Source organism: Anolis sagrei, chromosome 2, assembly GCF_037176765.1.
Source record: "Anolis sagrei isolate rAnoSag1 chromosome 2, rAnoSag1.mat, whole genome shotgun sequence".
NCBI classification, from domain to species: domain Eukaryota; kingdom Metazoa; phylum Chordata; class Lepidosauria; order Squamata; family Dactyloidae; genus Anolis; species Anolis sagrei.
Genome location: NC_090022.1, coordinates 90883920 through 90906566, shown reverse-complemented (window position 1 = coordinate 90906566; position 22647 = coordinate 90883920). Strand labels below are relative to the sequence as shown.

The following is a 22647-nucleotide window of genomic DNA, read 5'->3' as shown; positions in this document are numbered from 1 at the left end:
TAGGGTAGGGGTGGGAGGCAGGGGAAAAAGGACAGCGATACTAACGACACAGTAGCCTAGTTAAATGTGGTTTCCTCTGCCACATACCTCTTACCCACTTAGGATCACCCTGTTAGAGATAAAAAATCAATAATCATGTTTGATCAGGTATTCATTATATTGTAATGCATGTATCTTCTGAGGTTATTAAAGGTGACCTCTGAAAGATGCTGAAGCATATTTAAGAGATACTCACAAACCATTAACTCAAAACACACAGCAACTAGACCATTTCAAACATTTTACTAAATCAATTCACACAAATTCCAAATTGCAAATATAATTCAGGGCAACAGGGATCGTTTCTCCCCAGATTTATCATTAAGACAAGAGTAAACACAAATTAGATGTGTAACATCTTTTTTTCTCTCTCCTTCTTTAAAAAGAAAAATGAGAAAGGAACGCCACTTAATAAAAGCACCACAACACAATTACAAAATAGGGTCTGCCGGTTTCTTTCACAAATAAAAGACTATGCTAACAACTTTCCGCATTAATCCATACTTCATTAAAATAAGACTATAAAATCTCCTAGATTACACTAAATTCAGACAATGCCTGGAATACAGTGCTTTAACAGCAGTGATGCCAACTATCAGTGCCAACATGAAAACATTTTTGAAATTAAAAAAAGCCCCACCTTTATTTCCCCTAGATGAGCAAAAATCCAAAATAAGGGGCGCTCTGTTTCACAATGTAGAATCAAGAATTTGAGGGGGAGAGGGATGGACAAGGAGGCAGGTGTTGTTTACTTTCCATGCTTAGTTGGCATCTAACTTGGCCATTTCTTGCACATAAATTCCTATACTCTCGCTGTCAAAGAGCACAAAATACACTGTTTTGATTGAAGAAGACATTGTTGACACAAAATAGTTGGAAATGGCTTTCAGAATCAGCTGGGCAGCCGTCTGTTTTGGGAAACTATTCCTGCAGCAAAATACAGAGGAAGAGGAAAAAAGGTTAGTACTGTATTACCCACTGACAAGTTTCATTTGTATGAAAAATGTTACAAAGTCTGTATGTCTGTACTAGTTAAAGTGATCAGCAAACACAACTCACAAATACAGCTAATTAACAAAACATAACGGCTTCAGGCTTCTTCAGTTGCTGATAACAAACTTAAGCTGTGTCAAAAGTTGCAGTTCAGAAAACACCATATTAAACATTCTTAAGCTGATGAAATTGTTAAATGTTATGCTCTAGTTTAAGACCACCAACACTACACAATTACAGAGCCATGATTTCACTTTAACTATGGATCCCTGGGATTTCTAGTTTGGGGAGGCACTGGGGATTCCAAAGGCTTTCCCCTTAACTCCAGATCCCAGGATTCCAAGGAATGTGGAATATACCACTATAATCATGTAATGTGAATAGGTCCTAAGTTGAGAAGCAGGGCTATTTAGAATTCTCAATCAAAGGGCTCCTCTGGTGCCTTTGATCAAATTACAAATCCCAGCATGCCATTGGACACTGCCCTGGCAATTGGTGGAATAAAGGTACTTCAATAACACAGTGTGGAAATGTCTCAAATATAATCAATTAATAAGAGGGCATGTATTTGATAAAAGGATGACAGCTATTCCCGTGGCACTGAATGATTGGAGTGTAATTTAAGTTTTTCTTGGATTTCTTTGAGGACTCAAATAAAAGCCAGATCTGCAACAGTAAAATACAACACCAGGATGAAGTTTGACGTTGACATCTGAGCTAGCAATAACTGTTGCTTTAAGACCTGATGCACAGAATTTGCAAGTATTTTTATTTGGTTTTTAGAATTTAGATTTGGGAGGCCATCTGGCACACTAAATTCTGTACATGGGCAATTGCTCCCCTTGACTTCTTGAAAAAAATTACGCACACACACATACAATCAACCCCATGTAACCCCATTCTTCAGTCATAAAAGAGAATGAAGCTATTTATGTAGGTTTAATGCATAGTGTCTGCTTGACAGATGTCTGTCCCACAACAGCTGTGTACATGTATTGGATCTAAGGAAAAATGCCTTAGAAACATTTCATGTTCTAAGGCTGTTTTTTAAAAAAATCTCCCAATACTTACTAACTGAACTGATGGGATGAGCAAGTTCCGCTTCAAAGAAAGACATTTTTACTTAAAGCACTACCCTGATTCAAATGCCTTTTGGCTCCTCCATTGCCACACACAGAGTAGTTCCATCAAATGCTGAAGACCCTTTTCCTTTTCTCTGCTTTATTATTTATGAAAGTTGAGACTTTTCTGCCTTTCCAGACTTGTTATGGTTTCTCAGATGTCTCCAGAAAGACGTCGGCAACAAGGCTATCTAAGCTTCACTTAGGAATGACAGCTTGAGCACCAGATATCAAGGAAACAGTATAACACTGTGATCTCTGCAATCACAGAGATACTGTAGCCTGTACAAATGTGCTTTGCATCAGGTTTACTTCTGTCCATATACACTCCAGTAATATTCCATTATTGTGGCACTAGACTTATACGGCTCAGCAATCAGGCTATGGTTGGCCTCGAGAATGCATATGTACAGGTAAGGAATGCTGTCAAAATGTTATGTGAAGTCTGGACTGTGTCAGAAATGTGACTGCAATCCAATTTCATCACTGTCTGAACAGATATAGTGGTATTTCACAGAAAGCACATGAAATCTGAAATATGAGAACGCAACATAATATTTCCTCACCTTAACAGTGACATAATACTTGTATGTCACCACAAGCATCTCAATAAGGACTTGGGTCCGTAACTGTTCTGACATTCTACAGACATATATTTTCATAACACAATTTTGTGGTAACAGGCATTTCCTTTGACCACAAGCTGCCTCTTGTAAAAGGTAATTAAAACATCAGACATGAGGCCTCATTTCAGAGCCCTCAAAACAGGTAGGCAACTACAGCTGGTGTGGGGGCAATTTTTTACCCCAGGAATTTCCTGGAGGTCAAATGGGCTGCTATAATTACTCCACCAAAAGTGCCCAGAAGTCCCTTTCTTGTTAAGAAATTATAATTATGTTAAAGAATTTGGGAAACCTTGCAACCAATTTAAAAGGTGAATTCCTGTTCCTGGATGTTTCCAGAAAATGCAATCCTCCATTTTGGGGGAAAGTGGAAGCAAAAATAAACAACAACAAAAACAACACAGTCCATGAAGTCTGGAAAATTGTAGCCAGACCTCTCAAAAAGGGCCCTGTGCTCCAGGGCTGGACCTTAATTACCACTGTAGTAAATGGTCAAAAGCACCATCTCTTTAAGAAAATGGCTACCTTACACATTGCTTTTCAACAAAGCACACAAATGAACTTTTACTACTGGTATTTGCATTGAACTCCAGGAGGACATCCCGGGAGTCAGAACCATGAGTGGCAGAAATTAGTGCCAGCATTGACTTCCCCTCATGGCATGGGGCATGGACTAGGAAAGGCCTCTAGCCACTGCTTGTTTGGGAAGAAAGCAACCTGAGAGAGTGCCTCTACAACAGACATGGGCAAAGTTCGTCCCTCCGGGTGTTCTGGATTTCAACTCCCACAATTCCTGGCCTCAGGCCTCTTGCTTTTCCCCCTCAGCTGCTTAAGTCCAAAACACATGGAGTGCCAAAGTTTACCCATACCTGCTCTACAAGCAAGAATACATTTCAAGAAAGAGGCAACTGGAGAATGAAAGCAAGAACCAGTCAGTGTATTAACAATGACATATGTGAACAAAAGAAGTACCACACAAACAAAGAGTTAGAAACAAATCTCAACAGAATCTTAAAAAAAGGTTTTTAAGAACAGCCTACCTGCCACTTCCAATGGAAGGAAATGCAATTGATTTCAGCTTCTTTTCATCTGCCAGTGCTAAGCAGTTTTTCACTGTCTTCTCCAACAGCTCCTCACATTTGTCTACGCCCCAGCTAGGGCTATTGCAATGGATCACAAACTTAGCAGGCAATCCATGGCCTGCGCTGACAGCAGCTGATTGGAAAAAGAAAGACAATTTTGGTGATTTAAGAGTTTGAAAAGTGAAAGTGTGAGAAACACGATTAAACTTGTGAAGAATACATATGATTCATTACAGAAACACAACTGACTCTTAGCTGTGTTTGGTTTAGCACAGGAAAGCTATTTTGACAGGTCTGTGGCCAGTTTCACTGTTCACCTGCTCCATATCCTACTGTGGCCACTGGCTACATATTTTTTGCCACATTTTGGAGAAACTGGTTGCTGTGGTCTCAACTGGAAGTGGGAGAAATACCATCTTAGTATTAGAAAGGCACCTATGTCTGCTAAATTTAGCAGTAACTTCAAAAACAGCTGGAGGGACAAGGTGCTCACCCCATCTTAGTCATATAAAATGAGCTTCAGTCTAATGAATCGGTTCTTTTACTTCTCTGCTGTGAGGAGGAACTGGAAACGTTTGCTTCCAATGAACTGCAGTTTCTTATCATGTCAGAAATCAAAACAGTGTTGTAACTCTAGTTGCTTTGAGTCTCCTTGTGGAGAGAAAAAGCGGGGTATAAATAAACATAATAATAACAATAACTCTTAATTTTGTACTGGGTGGAAATGAGAACTTCGTTTATTTTCCATGTTCACTTTCTTAAACCACCACTATGATTAATCAGCTACTGCTACAGATGTAACAAACCATGGTTATTATAATGAAAGGGTAAGCTTCTCATCTCTTCCATTTGTATTATTATTATTTGGCAACATCAGATGCAGAAGCAGGAGATACGGAGCATATACATTCCTCAACTGAGTTGTCGCAATGACCCTGTAGTTTGTACTTCTATGCAAGTAACACTTCGGTTTTTACATTCAAGCCAAACCACTATATGAGTGTACATTTTCTAACTATATTGACATTTCAGGAATGTGTAATTCACTGTGTTATAATACTTGGCTGTTTTTCTATGGAACAACTGAATATTGCTTAATCTAACGAACAAAATACTAAGGGCTTACAGTCATGAAATTCAGATGCTGCTCAAGCCTGCAGTTCAACTAAACACCATTGTTTTATTTATTTATTTGCAATTATCTACTACTCTTCTATTCTGTGTTATATCTATCGGTACTTTAACGTTATCTATTGTTTTATCTCTTTGCAAGTAATAATTTACTTCCCAGAAATTAATACTGGATAGGGAAGCATTTTTTACTTTTTAATATATTGTTTTTATATTCTGCTAAAAATGATATCTCCCAGATAAAATTAATTAATGAAAGGAATGCAAAATGGAATGAGTTACAACAAACACTAAAAGTTGTGTAAATGTTTCTCCTTGCTCATTTCCCATTCCAGGACATCGGTTTTATATCCACGGAATGTAAGATTCACTGAAATCCATGGGACTTACTTACAAGTAGTTTTCAAAACTCCCCATTCTTAAATATAAACATTGGAATATGAATCAGTGCACATATGTTTAAAACTCTGTACATAATACCACTTTTCTGTCTCTAGTCTTCATTTTCATTGTATTAAGTTATTTTGAGAGTTAAAAAACAGCAGAGAAAATTTTCAACTGAAAATGGCTTGGTACAAGTTACCCTTTTGTAATCACTAAATAATATAATTTAGCTAAACCCAAACAAGAGTCTGATAGAATAAGTGAATGTTTATTCTTGCTTGTTTTTCTGAAGTTTAAACCACACCTCCTGCTGTGTCCAATGGCCCATTCTTTTTCCGAAGTTCAACAACAGCCTCCACGAATTCTTTTCCACCTTTCTTCTCCAAGGCACTCCCTGCACAAGGACAGATTTGTGACTGTTCCACATCAGAGAGAGCATTTGATTGCATCTGATCGTTACAACATCATAGATTTTTCTGAGCAAAACATTTGGGGGACTGCAAAGTAAGATCTAAACCTTTGGGGACTAGTCCTGAAATAATATTTTCCTCTTTCTCTCTACAATTCACTCCCCCTCTCCATTTTGTAAGTCACCCTCCCATATTTTTTTTAATCTATCTGAAAAAATATTTTCTAATGCAAATCTCACTGCCATCCAACAAGGGGGTGGCATTTCTTGCTGCTTCCTCTGAACCAGGAGGTAGAAAACGTTCCTGGGAACATGGTCATTCGATGGCATCCACTCTTTTCCTCAGAGAGGAAGATCCTGCTTCTATTACAGATCGTGTTAAAGACAAATTTGCCATAAGAAGAACTTGAAACTCACCTCATCTTCATCCCTGACCCCAACAGGTGGCCCCCGGGAGTGAAACAGTCTTGTGAGTGTAGCGGGCTGCTTTACTTGACAATTGCCCGGCTTGTTGAACCACCTTTAACCAAGAGGAAGAGCCTCAGTAATAAGGAGATTCTCTAGGGAACATATTCCTCCACTGCATTGCTCAACTGCAGCTACAAAAGATTTACAAATGCTGCTCAAGTAAGGTAGGGAGCTGCATTGTTGAAGTTACAGGTTGAGGTTTGCACAAAGGCAGTCCACCACTAAATGGTTTAGATCTTATTTTGCAGCTTTACTTAAATGCAGAAGAAATAAAAAGATAGCCCATTATGCTTATCCCTAAAATGAAACACCCCAAAATTCCCATAGCATTCAGCTTTATGATTATATAAGTAGCAAAGCAAGGAAATTGGGTCATTGATATTTGATTGATTCTGGGCTGAGAAAGTTGGTTTGCAAATTGATTCCTGCAGCCAAATCTTAAACCTACTTATTTAGGAAGTAAATCATGCTTCTATTTCAATGGGATGTACTGCCCCTGGCTGAGATCTTATGTATATGTATTCACTACTCAACTCAGCAATGCATACTTCAAATTAAACAGGAATAAGATCAGGCTGCTACTACTAAAGCCCCAATATTTTGTGAAATAAAGTTTATTTCAGCAATATGGAGGAGAGGCCTGCAATTTCTGGTGGAAGTGCACATATCATATGCTCAGTGAAATGTATTTGCAACTGGGAACATGTGTAAAAAAAGTATAACAGCAACTGACGTTGTATTCTGTATCCTGACAGACTAAATGTGGCATACTTCTCATACCATATTAATTCACCTCTTTTTATTAGAAAAAGATATAGAATGGAATATAGTTTTGTAAGAGATAATTTGCTACTTATTTATTTATAGCAAATGTGGAATCCAGGAACTCCTGTGGCCCTGATGGGATTCTTTAAATGGTCTCCCAGCTAGGCTGAAACCAGACTTTGACTTTCTTAGCCTCCTCAAGTCAGTTGCATGATGTGCTCTGATACTAATCCAGAAGTAATGGCAAGCAGTCCAAGAAATGCACTGTTAAATCTTGGCTGAGTATATGGGAACAAGAGAACTAACTTTAAATATTTTAGTGACACATAACTGGTTCTTTCCTCAGTAGAGGAAAGAACAAGTTATGTGTCACTAATATATTTAAATGTTTGCATGTAATCAAGATACATGTTCAGAGTATAGTGGCAGAGGTTTTCATGGACCTCCACATTGTGCTGGGAAGCACCTATACTTGAAATCCTGGGAAGCTACTGCTAGCCTGTAAGGCTGATTCCATAAAAGGTAGATTCTGCTGACAATCTGAATAGAACTGTTTCATGGAATTGGAAATCAGACTAATTAATGATTCCAAAGCACCCAAAAATGGGCAACTGCTTCAACTTGGAGGATGCCTGGATATGTGCCCCTAGCTATATTCATGTAAAAATTCTTTATCAGGCAAAAATGGATATGAAAAACAGGCACCAAGTCAAGATATATAGCATGACTGTAAGAAATATTTCTCTTTCCTGAAGTTGCTCCCCTGTGCATCTATATCAACATCAGAGAAAGTTTAAGGCATTTTAGTGCCTTAGGCATACAATTCTAGACTTCTCTCTAGAGGGTTACAATTTATAATAATCAATGGCATGTTTTAGAATTTGCTGCCATGTAAAGACACATCTAATTTTACTAGCCCTATTCAGTTTGATGGGATATTAAAATGGATATAATATTTAAAATGCATTGCTACATCAAACCTGTGCTGCCGCACCACTAGAATTACTCAAGAAATGAGGTATTATATTAAACTGAGTTAAGGAGTGCTAGCTTAATTTAAGGACTGCAGTCACAATCTCCAGTTTAGTACTTTTCTGCTTGTCGCAGTCATACATATGTGTTACTCCCACAGAATAAAGTAAATCATGCTGTCAAAGCAAGCATTGGTGTAATGGTGACAACAGCCTCGGCAAAAATTCAAGCCTGTAATTTTTTCCATATAGTCCCCCAGCAAATATTGCAGTTAGAAAGGCCTTTCTATAGATAAAAGTTAATCATTTGAAGCTAAGCATGTATGCATTTCTATTCTTCCTTCCAGCAGTCACTGGCAATTAAAACATTTTAGGCTATGAGTGAAATAAACCAGGTTCTTCGCCAAATTGAAATGAAAGTGTCACTTTACCATAAGTTGACAAACTTGTGCTCTTTTAGAAAGGTGGGGTGTTTAGACCAAGATAGCCTCACTTTTAGGTTTCACTAGAACATGGCTATTTTTTTAATACTGATTTCAATAACAATGAGCATGACTCATTTCATCTGAATCCTACCTGTTATTTTGAAATTTCAAGATAAATTTTATATCAGATGCCCCAAGTTATGATTATTTTTCATATATTTTCAGAACTTTCAGAAGTGAGCCATGTTGGAAATGGTCCAAAACTGGATAATGATATACTGCTCCTGGTGCTACAAATTATCTGCAGGAAGATTTCCCTAAGATATGCCCGTGAGAGCCAGACTGCTGGCTCTCACAGAGTTTCAGTTCCATCCAGTTTTCCACCTTACAGTTTAGTTAGTGAAAATATAAGAAAAGTATGTTACAATATTCTAGTCTTAACAGTAGTTCCTGACCTTAAGCAGGTTGGGGGCTATCCCATTGCATGTTACTATTCTCCAAATGCTTGTCTCCAAACCTCTGTTAAGTGTGGGGACCTTGCATGGTTAGGTTTTTTTTTTTTTTTTTGGCTAACATCCTACTACAGCTGTGATTCAATATCCACACAGAGATTGTGTATATTCATAGCAGACAACTGTAGCTGAAGATATAGATGTAGCACTCAAAAACATGCTCAGATATGTCAAAAATTGATAGGAAATTTATTTGTGATTTACAAATTTTCAAAATGACTATTTTATATTTAAACTGACCACTCACCACTGCCGTCATAATAAATGAAATGAGCCATCAATATTTTATTTGGTGCTCTAAAAGCCAATGGCATCATTGTGTTTAGGTTAGCATTTTTATGTTAATACTGAGTATACCATGTTTTCCTATGATGCCATTAATTTCAATGTGGCTGAAAGAACAAAGGTTTCAGTGAAATTACTTCATATGGTACAGATCTCGATTAGAAGTCTTTTGTACTAGATTGATTTGAAATTGGACAAGACTGCTGGAAATGGGAAAATAATGCAGATCTGCAAAGGGTGGGCAAGCTGGCGGCGACTGATTAGACATGCACACACATACAAACTCTGCAGCACTGAACTCTCCATTACCTACTTCACCACCGGTGTAGAAGTCAGAGTTTGTCGGGTGAACGACAGCATCACTGTCGATCATGGCAATGTCAGCCTGAACAACTTGCAACTACAACAGGTAAACAAATGTGTATCAATCATGTTGGTCAAAGATCCAGAACAGGATCTACATTTATGCAAGTACCAACATTTTTGTTTTCCTACCTCCTGGATTGAAAATATGTGCCAAAAATCATAAAGCCCAAAATACATGTACAGATATGTGCTCAGCAAAAGGGGAGGGAGGTGAAAGCAGGAAAAACAAAAGCTTCAAATTCAACAATTTCTGCAATTCACCAAGAGGTCAAAGACACTGCAAGAATTCCAGAAAGGAAATATTAAGAAAAGTAGCACCTTGGTTTTGTGGAAACCTGCAAAATGGGAATCTTATAGAACATGATTATAACAACATTTTACATCTGAATCATCAAGCCCAACAAAGCAACTGGTTTCTCCATTTTGATTCCTAACATACTTTATTTGTATTTTTTCTTCATAATTTGCCATAGATATTACCACATCAGGTATATGCCTAAATCCAGTTAAGTTTTAAAGTCCTGCTATATTCAGAATTTTTATTGGGGATTTCAGGCTATTCTTCTTTACCCACTACTTTGTGGTTAAATATCACCAAACTCAGTGACCTAGAATCATGGAATCACGGAGCTGGAAATAACCACAAGGAGGATCTAGTCCAACTCCCTGCCATATAAGAATATGCAAGTATAGCATTTCTGAATTATGCCCAACCAATCTCTGTTTTTGACATCCAAGGGAGAGCCCACCATCTTCCAAAGCAGTTTATCCCACTGTCAAACAGCTCTTGCAGTCAAAAAGTTATTCCTAATGTTTAGATGAATGGTGCCGATGAGATAGGTGTGCCCTTTTCTGTCATCAAGAGGTCTTCTCCACTTTAGGTAGGCTTGGCATCCTGCTCCTACTCACCAGCAGACATAAGGTCAGTATTGCTTTAGTAATTCAGGATAACCATGTAGATGACTGTACTGTGAAAAAAATGCTTCAGTTTGGTTATATATTATTCAGTTGGAATAAACCAAAGTCTTCCATCATCACAGATTGTGAAGAAACTATTGGACACCAAACTAAGAAACATCAAGACTGATTAGATGAAAATGATAATGAGATCCAACAGTTAATTGATAAGAAAAGGAAAGCCTTCCTAATATGGCAAAGACTGAGCTGCTAAGAATAAGATCTATGTCGGTGCAAAAGTTGAGGTCCAAAGAAAGACCAGAGAATTCTAAAACATATGTTGGACAAAAATGGCTAAAGAAATCCAACACCTTGCTGATGTCCATGATGCACAGGGATTCTTTAATGCCAACAAAGGTCATCCTTGGACCAAGAGAACATGGCATACACCCTGTATGCTCATCAGGTGGAAGCAAACTTCTCAAAGATAAAAAATCAATCACACTATGTTGGAAAGAGCACTACCACAACCTCCTTGACCACAGTTCCAAAGTGGCCAAAGAGGTTCTCTTGCAAATCCCACAACAACAAACCAGGGATCAGCCTGCAGCACTGCCTAGTTTGGAAGAAGTAAGCAAAGCCAATTGACCTGATGGGATCCCTGCTGAAATCTTTAAAGAGGGTGGACCTGAGCTGACAACTACACCAGCTCATTGAAAAAATATGATCAAGGAAATTCTAGTAGACTTCAGAGATGCCACCATCATCGCCCTTTTCAAAAAGGAAGAAGAACAGATTGTGGAAACTATTGAGGTACCTCTCTTCTAACTTCCACTAGGAAAATCCTCGCAAAAATCCTTGCAAATCGCCTTCTACCTATTTCAGAAGACATACTCTCCAAATCCCAGAATGGCTTAACCCCCCTAACAGAAGAACTACTAGTAGATATGATCTTCCCTGCATGACAGCTCCAAGAAAAATGAAGGGAAAAAAAATCAATCGCTGTACATGGCATTAATTGACCTTGCAAAGGTATTTGACACAGTGAATCACAGTGCTCGCTGGACGATCCTCCAAAATGCCCTGACAAATTTGAGGATCAGGACATTCTTAGGGATAGCAAGATGCTTGTTTATAAAGCTATTGTTCTCCCAACCCTGTTATACGCTTGCGAAACATGGAATGTCTACAAATGTCACAGATGATTCCATCAGTGTTGCCTCTGAAAAATCTTGCAAATCTCTTGGGAAGACAGTCAGATGAACGTCAGCACACTGGAAGACGCAAAGGCCACCAGCAATGAAATGATGATCCTCCACCATCAACTCTGCTGGACTGACCACGTTGTCCAAATGCCCAATCACCATCTCCAAAGCAGTTATTCTGTTCCCAACTGAAGAATGGAAAATGGAAGGGTGGCGGACAGGAAAAGAGATTTAAGGATGGCCTTAAAGCTAACCTTAAAAACTGCAGCACAGATATCGAGAACTGGGAAGCCCTGGCCCTCGAGCGCTCTAATTGGAGGTCAGCTGTTTCTAACAATGATGTAGAATTCAAGGAGGCTCGAATAGAGAATGGAAAGGAGAAATGTGTCAAGAGGAAGACACATCAAGTCAACCCTGACTGGGACCGCCTTCCATCTGGAAACCAATGTTCTCACTGTAGAAGAACAGGCGGATCAAGAATAGGTCTCTACAGTCACCTAAGTATCCAACGGCAAGACACTACACTTGGAAGGCCATCATAATTGGGCAATAAGGGATTGCCAAAGTAAGTAAGTAAGTATGGTGCCTGCCATAATACTTGTACTTTGTAATGCAAAGCAAACATTTCCTATTATAAGACTTAAAAGTTACGCGACAGTCATTAATCTTTCATAAATATTGTATAATTTTCAGTTTTAAATATGAGAGTAACTGGAGAGAGAAACTCTCCTATAAACATTTTAGATCAGGTCTGGCCTGCTAATCCATATATTAGCATTCAGAAAAATGAGCTGGTTGTTAGAACTAATTTATTGTTTCATTAAGAACTATTAAATGCATTTACAGTAACATATATGGAATAAGAACTATTTTCATACACACATTTAGATCAATATTATTAAAAACCTAACATTTGGATGGCTTAACTTTCGTCTTTAAAATGCCAATAATTAAAAACATAAATACAGTATTGATATCCAGTTACTGAAATAGCATTCATCTAAAGCAGAACAAGAAGCTGCTTGAATTGTACTGAAAAACAAACATGGAAGAAGATAAATGTCTTTTCTTTAACTATCTCTCTCCATCATTTTTTATGTCTGCCCATTCACGTCAAAACACAAACATAATCATAATGGAGAAACCAATCAGTTTGAAAGAAATTTGATGACTAGAAAGATTGCTAGATATAAAATTATTTTAGTCCTCAAATAATCCATAGACGAAACATTCCCAAAGGAACCAACAGTCACAGCTGATTATTATGGAACAGTATTTTAGTGACATCCAGTAAACTCTGATAATAGTCATCATGCAACTATTAGGCATGGACAGCTACTTATCTTCCCATTATGTATTTTGGGATTGGGTCTGCAGTCCTATAGCCACTTGCCTAGGAATAAACCCAAAGTCAATGGGGCTTACTTCAGATTGACAGGAATACAAGTGCACTCTACATTTACTGTCCTTATTACATGGTAATAGTATGATGATTCCATAATTTTCATGTGACTGTTAGTTATGGCAGCCCATTCCCCATTTACCTAGATCATCTTTAAGGTCAATGTCAGCATTGGTGGGATTGATAATGGCCTCCACTTCGAAGCCGGCTAAATTACTGATTTCACTGTGAATAAGGTTCAGCTGAAAAGAAAAGCATGTGGTGGGAAATAACAACAGGACAGTTGGGAAATTACAGAGAAGCTGCAGTAAGCAAGAATTGCAACACAGATGGGGGTAGCACCACTGCAAAACAAATGTGCAAAAACAAATGGCAGGTCATAAAGAAGATTCCTGGAAAATGAACAAAAGGAGGATAATGTGTTTCAAACCCAAGACACAAACATAAGTCTGCATGTGCAAAAGAAGCATAGTCAGATCAGAGGCTTAGCTTAGTTCCCTTTGAACACCTGGAGTGAGGTGGGGGTGGTGTTGAGGTTCTGTCTCTGAAAGTTTTAGTTGCCAACCTGAGAACTTGAGATGGCCCTTCTGCCTTACATAGTTATGTGAAAGAGGGAATTTTCACATGTTGCAATTTTTACCTGGTTGCATGTCAAGAAGTACTTACTAAAATTCCCTCTTCTACACAACCTCCTCAGAGCATGGCATATAAAGGTTTATGCATCTTGCATTCAGAACTTTGGGAAGTTACTTCTTTGTTGTAATATCTCACAAATCCTCCCTAAACCTGCCAGCTTGCAGGGAGGGGTCGTTACAAATAACCGCATAACCAAATACATATATCTAATCTGTTGACACAAGACCTAAGGGCATGTCAACATCATACATTTCATTTATTGTTCATGGCTACTAGGGAGGAAGGGTCTGGTGAGCCTTTCTGTGTGTTTGCACTGGTATGCATACATGGGTGTAAAAAACATCAGGAGTAAATATAATCAACCTTTGGCACAGTTCATAGAGAAAAATCTGTTTAATATGCCTAACCTCTTTATTGCTTAGCAGGATATTGCAAAGTAGTCATCTCAATCACAGGATTACACAGGTCGGATGACAATGAAAGTGGTATTATAACAGCACTATAGCTTAATAGTGTGAATGGGTTCTAAAGGCATGGGGATTGCCAGTGTGTCCTACTCTCTCCGGTCCCAAGACACAAATAATGCCTCGACAAAATTTTCATTTGATATCAATTCATGCTCTGGATTTTATAATATAAAGCTCCTATTGTTATTAACTGTGTCTCACCTTTTTTCAGTTCAGGACAAGAATTTAGAAATCACAGTGTTAAATATTCACAAGATATGAAAGTTAAAATGAGATTAAACAATACAAAAATTACATTCAAATCAAAACATATATAATTATACACACACAGACACCAGCATGACAATTAGTAAGATCCAGCGTGTTGTTTAGATGAGATGGACCTTATCAAATGCCTGTTAAAACATAAAAATGCCTGTCAAATACAAAAGAATGTAGGAAAAGGAATAGTCTAACTTCACTGGGAAGGAAGTTCTAAAGCCTGCTGGTAGCCCTTTCCCATGTTCTCACCAGATGTGAAGTTGGTGGGACAAAAAGAAGAGTTTCCCTGCAGATCTCAAAGCACAGTCTGGGTCATAAGACAGAATAAGGTTTTTCAGATAACATATTTTCAATCTTTAAAGGAGTTTAGTGGTTAATATTGCAATTTTCATTAGTAGTAGAAAATTACCATTCTCAATACTTCCCCAAAAAGTCAGGGGTGGGGGATTTTTCTCTATTGTTTCAAAATTCCAGAAATGCTGCATCTTTAATAAGTCCTCTAGACACACTATTGAATAATAATGTTTTGATTTAAAATACTTCTTGGCATATATATCAAAAAAATAAAATTTGGGGAAAACAACATTCCTTGTTTGCCATATCCCAGAGTCACCTTCAGGCAGAAAAGGGCAGGATGAAAGTGTGGTGAATAAATAAATATCTATTTGTATAAAAAAAACGTTCCCTTAACACACATAAATAAATAAATATGTATTATTAATTCAGCTTCCTTTTTTGTCTGTTTGTCATTTTACATTCTGAATGTTAGAGCTGTGATTACACTGGACACGAAGGGGCTTTGAACAGATCACTTTGAAGTCTTTAGCTAGCAACAGATCTACAAATATTAACTTTTTCATTGGTAAAAATTGCAATTTTCCTGGAAGAAGTGATGTGCTATCTATTAAAGTTTGTAAGAAGTCAGTATTAAAAAGGCTAAGAGATTGTAACTTGCCTAAGATCACCCAGAGGATTTCCATGGTCAAGTAGGGCTTTGAATTCTGGTTTCCCAAGATACTCAAGAAAGCATCTTGAGACAATCCTTTGTTTCTAAAAAAAATTCTTCCAGATGTTCAACATCTGGAGGGGAGATGAAAAGTTGGGTGTTTGTCAATCTATTGTGCAGGCAGGAAAATGCCTCCTTATTAACAAGTATTCTGAATAAAGTGTCCAAACTTACCTTTTGCCCAAGGAATAGACTTTTAGTTGATAGGACAGTGAATCCATCTGTTGGAGTACCTTCTGTTGTGCTGTCAGCACTTGCTGATTTGCTGACTTCTCCCTGTTTCTTGTCATGCAAAATCAACACAATAATCAAAAAGTGAAACCAGCTTCAAAAACAACAAATACAGCACAATACATATATTACCTAAATACCCATAACAATATACTCGTATATAAGTCCAGAAATGTTAGTCAAAAAATAAAATGCCCAAACCTGGATCAACTTATCAACAAGTCAATGTGAGTGCTATGTCTTAACTCTTATAAAAAATGAACAATCTCCTTTTCTGAGTAGAGTGGCAAAAATTGAGTGCTTAGTCTGTCCCAGGAGAACCTAAAAGAAGCACAGAACCGCCCTCCCCCTTTACTGTGGTGCTCTTACGCTTCCGGCCTTTTAGAATATCTGGGTGGGAAATTGGTGGCAGTGGGGAAATGGTGCCCCCTGAGGCAGCCTTGGCCCTTTCCCTTCTCTGCAGAATAACATTCAAAGTCTAGAGCAAAGCTGTTTTAAGTAGAAGCAATTCTACTTCTTTCTAAAGTTATTCTTCCAAGTTTTGATGAACACAGACAGAAAGAGCTGGTGGTTAATAGGATATTACTTAAGAGGGTTGAGTTGCCAAGTTCAGCCTTCAGTGAAAATGAAAGCTTGATTTTGTGGCTGTTTTGGTTCCAAAAGTAACCTAAATAGGCATGGAAACCAACCCATGGAGCTCTCCCAGGATGACTGAGGCCTACATGTGTATCTTATCTGGAGAAAAGCATTCTCTCTGACAACAGATGAGATGATGAATCCTGAAAACCAAATGTATTTTCTGCAACAGTATATACTAGGCCTGTGCGATCAATGAAAAAAAGTTTCAATACTCATTACGAAATTAGGGGGGGGGGGGACACACACAATCATTTCTAAAGTGTTTCGGCAATCGGGTAGGGTCTGTATCATAACTATAATGAGTTAGCTACTTTTTTGTTACTTTTCATTAAGTAATTGTGCCCTAGTATATATACTGCTTAAAGATAAGTCTTGACTGCTGCAGCCCAAGCTCTATTCCTGTTGACATTTCAGTGCCATGTGGCAAAGTGTGGCCTTTGAAATGTTACTGAATTGCAACATTCATCACACTGAGCAAAACAGCCAGTGGTGAAGAATACTGGTAGGTATAGTCTAGCAATATCTGTAACCAAAATTTGTATGATGGCTGACCTTCACCTAAACAGAATGGGCTCTATGGTCCACTGCCTCTTCTGCACCTGGATGTGATAGACCAAATTTCATGTGTGTGTGTGTGTGCCTTTGACCTATGGCAACCCTATGAATTTCTTGTGAGCACAGTGCATCTGAGTAAACATGGGCAGCAATGGATTACAAATGACAAAGGTAAGAGTACCTTAGACTTTCTGGCTCCTTTCTTGACACCTGCTTTCTTTGTTGTGGTTTTCTTCTGAGAAGGAGATTTTGCTTTTTTTGCTGGTGGTGGAGTAATTATAGCTTCCAGTTTTCCTTTCGACCCCCGCTTCTTTGCCAACAATTCTGGGTGAATATTTGGTAACACACCACCACTGGCTATGGTAACACCTTTCAGTAGCTTCAAAGGAAAAGGAAGAAGAACAAAAGGTACATTCAAGTGGTTTTATGTGTCAATTGCAGTCTGAATAGTTGCCAATACATTTCACATTCAAGTCATTACGTTGCTCCAACTGTATTACAAAATCTATACAAATATATATATATATAAATTAAAAAATGGGAGGGGGGATCTGTTTTTACCTGATTTAATTCTTCATCATTTGCTACTGCCAAGAGGATATGTCTAGGTGTGACACGACCCTTTTTATTGTCCCGTGCTGCATTTCCCGCCAATTCAAGAATTTCCGCTGCCAAGGAAGATAAAACCATCTTAATTAATTCAAAATTGACTTCTGTTGTAGTGAATAAATCTAACCAAGGCTTATATAGTAACATTTCACTAGCAGGTGCTCAAATATTTATTTGATTGCCTGACACTCATGGTCTGAAATCACAATATCATTTGCATAACAATGGATTGTAATCACAGATGTATAGTAACAGCTCCATTACTATTATATGAATTCATAAATCTAGAAATTTCAGTCAAAAAATCAACCCACAAAACCTGGTTGATATATGGCAATCGCCAGGGGTGGGTGGTCCCAAGGTGGCACAGATGCTTTCCCTCTTTGGTGGAAAGACCTTTAACTTATCCACAGGTCATATTAAAAGCCATAATTTTGACCCTCAAACCTGCCCTAGACTTATACATGAGGTCAATGCATACATGGGAATATACAGCATCTATCAGATTTACTAAAAATCTACAGGAGTTCATACCAAAGCTTAAATTATTCCCCTATAACCAGCATATTAACATCAATGTTAATTCAACTTCACAATTTCTAAGTGCTATGTATGGAACAATTCTTATTTGTCTTACTCAGATGTTTTTACTTCCTAGCATATTTCTTCAGGACTGTATCATAAAGCTACAATATTGAGTGGAATTATTGTAAAATAATCCATATAACTGCCTACTTTATCTTAACTTTGAACACTGAAAAAAGGATACCCTGTCTTTCTCTTGGGATGCAAGATTGCTAGTTCCAACCAGATTATTCCCATTATATCAAGGTAACATAGTTTTCTCAATGATTTGGTAGGTTTAGTCTAGTAAGGATTGACAATTAGATTTAAGCCAGTCCATGATGTAAAGGTTTATGAAAGAAAACTGAAATATATGTATGAATTGAAGAAAATAGAGATCTGTTCTATTGTTATACATTTTGCTACTATTGTTGTCTGCCAGGTCTGCAGACAACAATAGTAGCAAAATGTATAACAACACCTGGCAGATACCCATAATGCTCAGGGATTTTTCAAAGCCACAAAGGTCATCTACGGACCAAGAAACCATGGCATACAGCCTCTATGCTCATCAGATGGAACCAAACTCCTGAAGGACCAAAACTCAATTGCACTACGTTGGAAAGAACACTACCAAAGCCTCCTGAACCGCAGCTCCAATGTGGCCGAAGAGGTCCTCTCACAAATCCCACAACAAACCAGGGATGAGCTTGCAGGAAGTTTGGAAGAAGTCAGCAATGCCATCAGCCAACAGAAGAATAACAAAGCCAGTGGACCAGATGGGATCCCTGCTGAAATCTTTAAAGAGGGAGGACCCGAGCTGACACACCAACTCCACCAGCTCATAGAAAAAGTGTGGGTGACCGAGAAAATCCCAGCAGATTTCAAGGACGCCACCATCATCACCCTCTTCAAAAAAGGGGAAAGAACAGACTGCGGAAACTATCGAGGTATCTCCCTTCTAACCTCCGCTGGGAAAATCCTCGCAAGAATCCTTGCAAACCGCCTTCTGCCCCTCTCAGAAGACACCCTCCCAGAATCTCAGAATGGCTTCCGCCCCTCCAGAGGAACAGTGGACATGATCTTCACTGCACGACAGCTCCAAGAAAAATGCAGGAAACAAAACCAACCTCTGTACATGGCATTCATCGACCTTGCAAAGGCATTCGACACAGTCAATCGCAGCGCTCTCTGGACCATCCTCCAGAAAATCGGGTGCCCTAACAAATTTGTGAACATCCTGCGGCTCCTCCATGATGGCAACAGTCTTGGACAGCAGTGGCTCCCAAAGTGACCCATTTAAAGTGGAATACGGTGTCAAACAGGGATGTGTTATTGCCCCAACTCTATTCTCCATCTTCATCGCTATGATACTTCACCTTGTTGATGGGAAGCTTCCCACCGGAGTGGAAATAATCTATCGGACAGATGGCAAGCTATTCAACCTCAGCAGACTGAAAGTCAAAACCAAGGTTACAACAACAGCTGTTATAGAACTCCAGTATGCTGATGACAATGTCGTCTGTGCGCATTCAGAAAAAGATCTACAAGCCACTCTAAACACCTTTGCAGAAGCATATGAGAAGCTCGGCCTGTCACTGAACATTGAGAAAACCAAGGTGCTGTTCCAGCAGTCACCAGCCAATCCCTCTCCAATGCCAGTAATACAGCTTAATGGTGTAACATTAGAAAATGTGGACCATTTCCGCTACCTTGGCAGCCACCTCTCCACCAAAGTCAACATCGACGCCGAAATACAACACCGCCTGAGCTCTGCAAGTGCAGCATTTTCCAGAATGAAGCAGAGAGTGTTTGAGGTCCGTAGGGAGACCAAGGTGCTTGTCTATAAAGCTATTGTCCTCCCAACCCTGCTGTATGCCTGTGAGACGTGGACTGTCTACAGAAGTCACATGCAGCTCCTGGAACGTTTCCATCAGCGCTGCCTCCGGAAAATCCTGCAAATCTCCTGGGAAGACAAGCGGACAAACGTCAGTGTGCTGGAAGAAGCAAAGACCACCAGCATTGAAGCGATGGTCCTCCAACATCAACTCCGCTGGGCCGGCCACGTTGTCCGGATGCCTGACCACCGTCTCCCAAAGCAGTTGCTCTACTCCGAACTTAAGAACGGAAAACGGAACGTTGGTGGACAGGAAAAGAGATTTAAAGATGGGCTCAAAGCCAACCTTAAAAACTCTGGCATAGACACTGAGAACTGGGAAGCCCTGGCCCTTGAGTGCTCCAGCTGGAGGACAGCTGTGACCAGCAGTGCTGCAGAATTTGAGGAGGCACGAGTGGAGGGTGAAAGAGAGAAACGTGCCAGGAGGAAGGCGCGTCAAGCCAACCCCGACCGGGACCACCTTCCACCTAGAAACCAATGCCCTCACTGTGGAAGAAGATGCAGAGCAAGAATAGGGCTCCACAGCCACATACGGACCCACAAGGAAATCCATAATGGAAGACCATCTTACTCGTCCAACGAGGGATCGCCTAAGTACTATTGTTGTCACCATCCAGTCCCATTCATTACTACTACATTAATTCCAGAAACGTGACAAACTGTGCTCAGCTACTTTATACTTGAAGGTATGATCTGGGCTAGTGTGGGGTTAGTGGTTCAGTCAAATGTCCAGAAGGAGAGAAGCCAACTCTATTACACCTAATGTCAGCATCAGAATGGCCAAGCAAAGCAATAAGAAACAGTATGATGAGCTAAAGAGAAAATAAACGACTGTTCTTGTGTTCATCTAACTCTGAATTCATAGTCCATGGTTGCAAAAAAAAAAAAAAGTCTCTGGCTTAATGTTTTTTAACCAAAATTAGAAAAGGTGATTTTGGGATTATTTTCTTCTACATTTATCTTTCAAAATGTTTTTGGCTTCAAATACTGGTACAAAACAGAATATTACATGGGGAAAATATTTAATTCATCACAAAAATGTCCCTTCTTAGATTCTATGTCTGTTATAACAGGCTGTGTTTTTTATTTAATTTTAGTTTGTTAAGTTATAATTCATATGTATATGTTGGGTTGTATAAATTTGCTTAGTATAGATGTATTGTTGTATTTGGGCATTGAGTGTTTGCCTTTTATGTTTGGAATCCGCCCTGAGTCCCTTTGGGGAGATAGAGCGGAATATAAATAAAGATTATTATTATTATTATTATTATTGACAAACTGACAACTGAGAACGTTGTTCAGCATGTAACAGAAACGCAGCTCCACTTCAGCAACTCTAACAGTTCTGATCATCAAAGCAGTTTTGAGTATATTATCAGAACAGACCCTCTTATTGAAATCATTATATAGTCTATGAGAAACTCCACAAAGAAGTGAAAGTGATCACTCTTGACAAGTTGTTATCAGCCTTTACTCCTTCATTTTCCGGAATCCCCAACCATTGCACATTCTAGTTTAGGCTTCTGGGAGTTGATGTCTAAAACATTTGGAGGATCAAAGGTTGAGAACTAGTGCTCTAGGGAGTATTTCGCTGTATTAAGAACTAATGAAATACCTGGAACAGAATTGTGTGCAGTTTGTGATGTAGTGCTCTTTTCTTAAACAGTATCTTTTGATACTCACAATTATTGCAAAGACTTTCAGACTGTCAAACTAGACCTACTATTGCCTATAAATGTTAAAGAAATATGGGAAGGCATACAGATATTTTTTACAATTTAATGAATCATCTGTTCTGCTCAAACAGTCTGTTTTACCTTATTCTTCATATAACAAATATTAAGTGTCATTTATGAATTTCTCTAGTAACATAAAAACTGATTCATTGCATAAAGAAAGCTGTTACATGGATCTGCTTGGGGAATATGTAGAAAGGGAAACCATTTCCAGTGGGGGGGGAAAAAAGGAAACTATTAAAACTGTGTTTCACATTATATAAAGGATCAACTTCAGTACACACACTGGCAAAGCTGACCTTTATAATATTACAACTATAATCACAATTCCTGTGATAAACCTGTTACAACGCTTATTGGAAAACCCGAGAATACCTCTAGACAAGCCACAGATGTTATTTTACGAATGAGGATGGTATTTTCCACCATCCGCATATTGCTAAAAGACATGGCACTCTGAGAGTATTTAATTTCTCTAGTATGATGACTAAACATGATTTCACATATTTGTGGCTAAAAACTGACACAATTTAAATTAAAAGTCTAGAAAGTTAATCATATGTTGAATGTCATTTCCATGAAGCACTATGAATGCTCACAGCATCTCTGTGAGTTGAATATTCAAGGTCAATTCACTCACGATAATTCCATATACAGCAGATAATAATTTTGCTATTATCAGCTCATGTCTGGAATTGTAACATGTGAATCTGCCTAATGCCATAGCATTATTGCAGTTAAACATCTGCTACGGTACACATTCTGTGCATACTGTTGCTTCTTTTTAAAAAAATGTTCAACAGCAATTGTATTCTAGAATACAAATGGTCACCACTGTCAGAAATGAATTATAAGCCTTAAGTAAAAAATTGAACACATGGGAAAAACTTTGGACAAGGCAACTTGGGTGCAGAGGTAGTCCAGCAGGCCATAATGTGCCCTCCCCTGTAAGCCGCCCTGAGTCCCCC

The 22647-nt window shown here is 38.7% G+C and overlaps 1 protein-coding gene across 3 annotated transcripts in view; it reads right to left on the bottom strand.

Annotated features, from left to right (window-relative positions):
* Positions 1 to 263: 263 nt before the first annotated feature.
* Positions 264 to 22647, bottom strand: part of MACROH2A1 (macroH2A.1 histone) — a 65484-nt gene continuing 43100 nt past the window's right edge. Inside the window, exons 3-9 of one of the 3 annotated variants that reach the window (XM_060765306.2) lie at positions 17435 to 17541; positions 17055 to 17252; positions 15623 to 15730; positions 9518 to 9608; positions 5678 to 5767; positions 3817 to 3991; positions 264 to 966 (exon numbers count right to left, since the gene is read on the bottom strand). In XM_060765306.2, the coding sequence (XP_060621289.1) occupies positions 801 to 966; positions 3817 to 3991; positions 5678 to 5767; positions 9518 to 9608; positions 15623 to 15730; positions 17055 to 17252; positions 17435 to 17541 (935 nt within the window). In that variant the 3' untranslated portion in view covers positions 264 to 800. Of the gene's footprint in view, positions 967 to 3816; positions 3992 to 5677; positions 5768 to 9517; positions 9609 to 13220; positions 13321 to 15622; positions 15731 to 17054; positions 17253 to 17434; positions 17542 to 22647 lie in introns of all 3 variants that reach the window. The other 2 variants (XM_060765305.2, XM_060765304.2) reach the window with 2 other exon arrangements.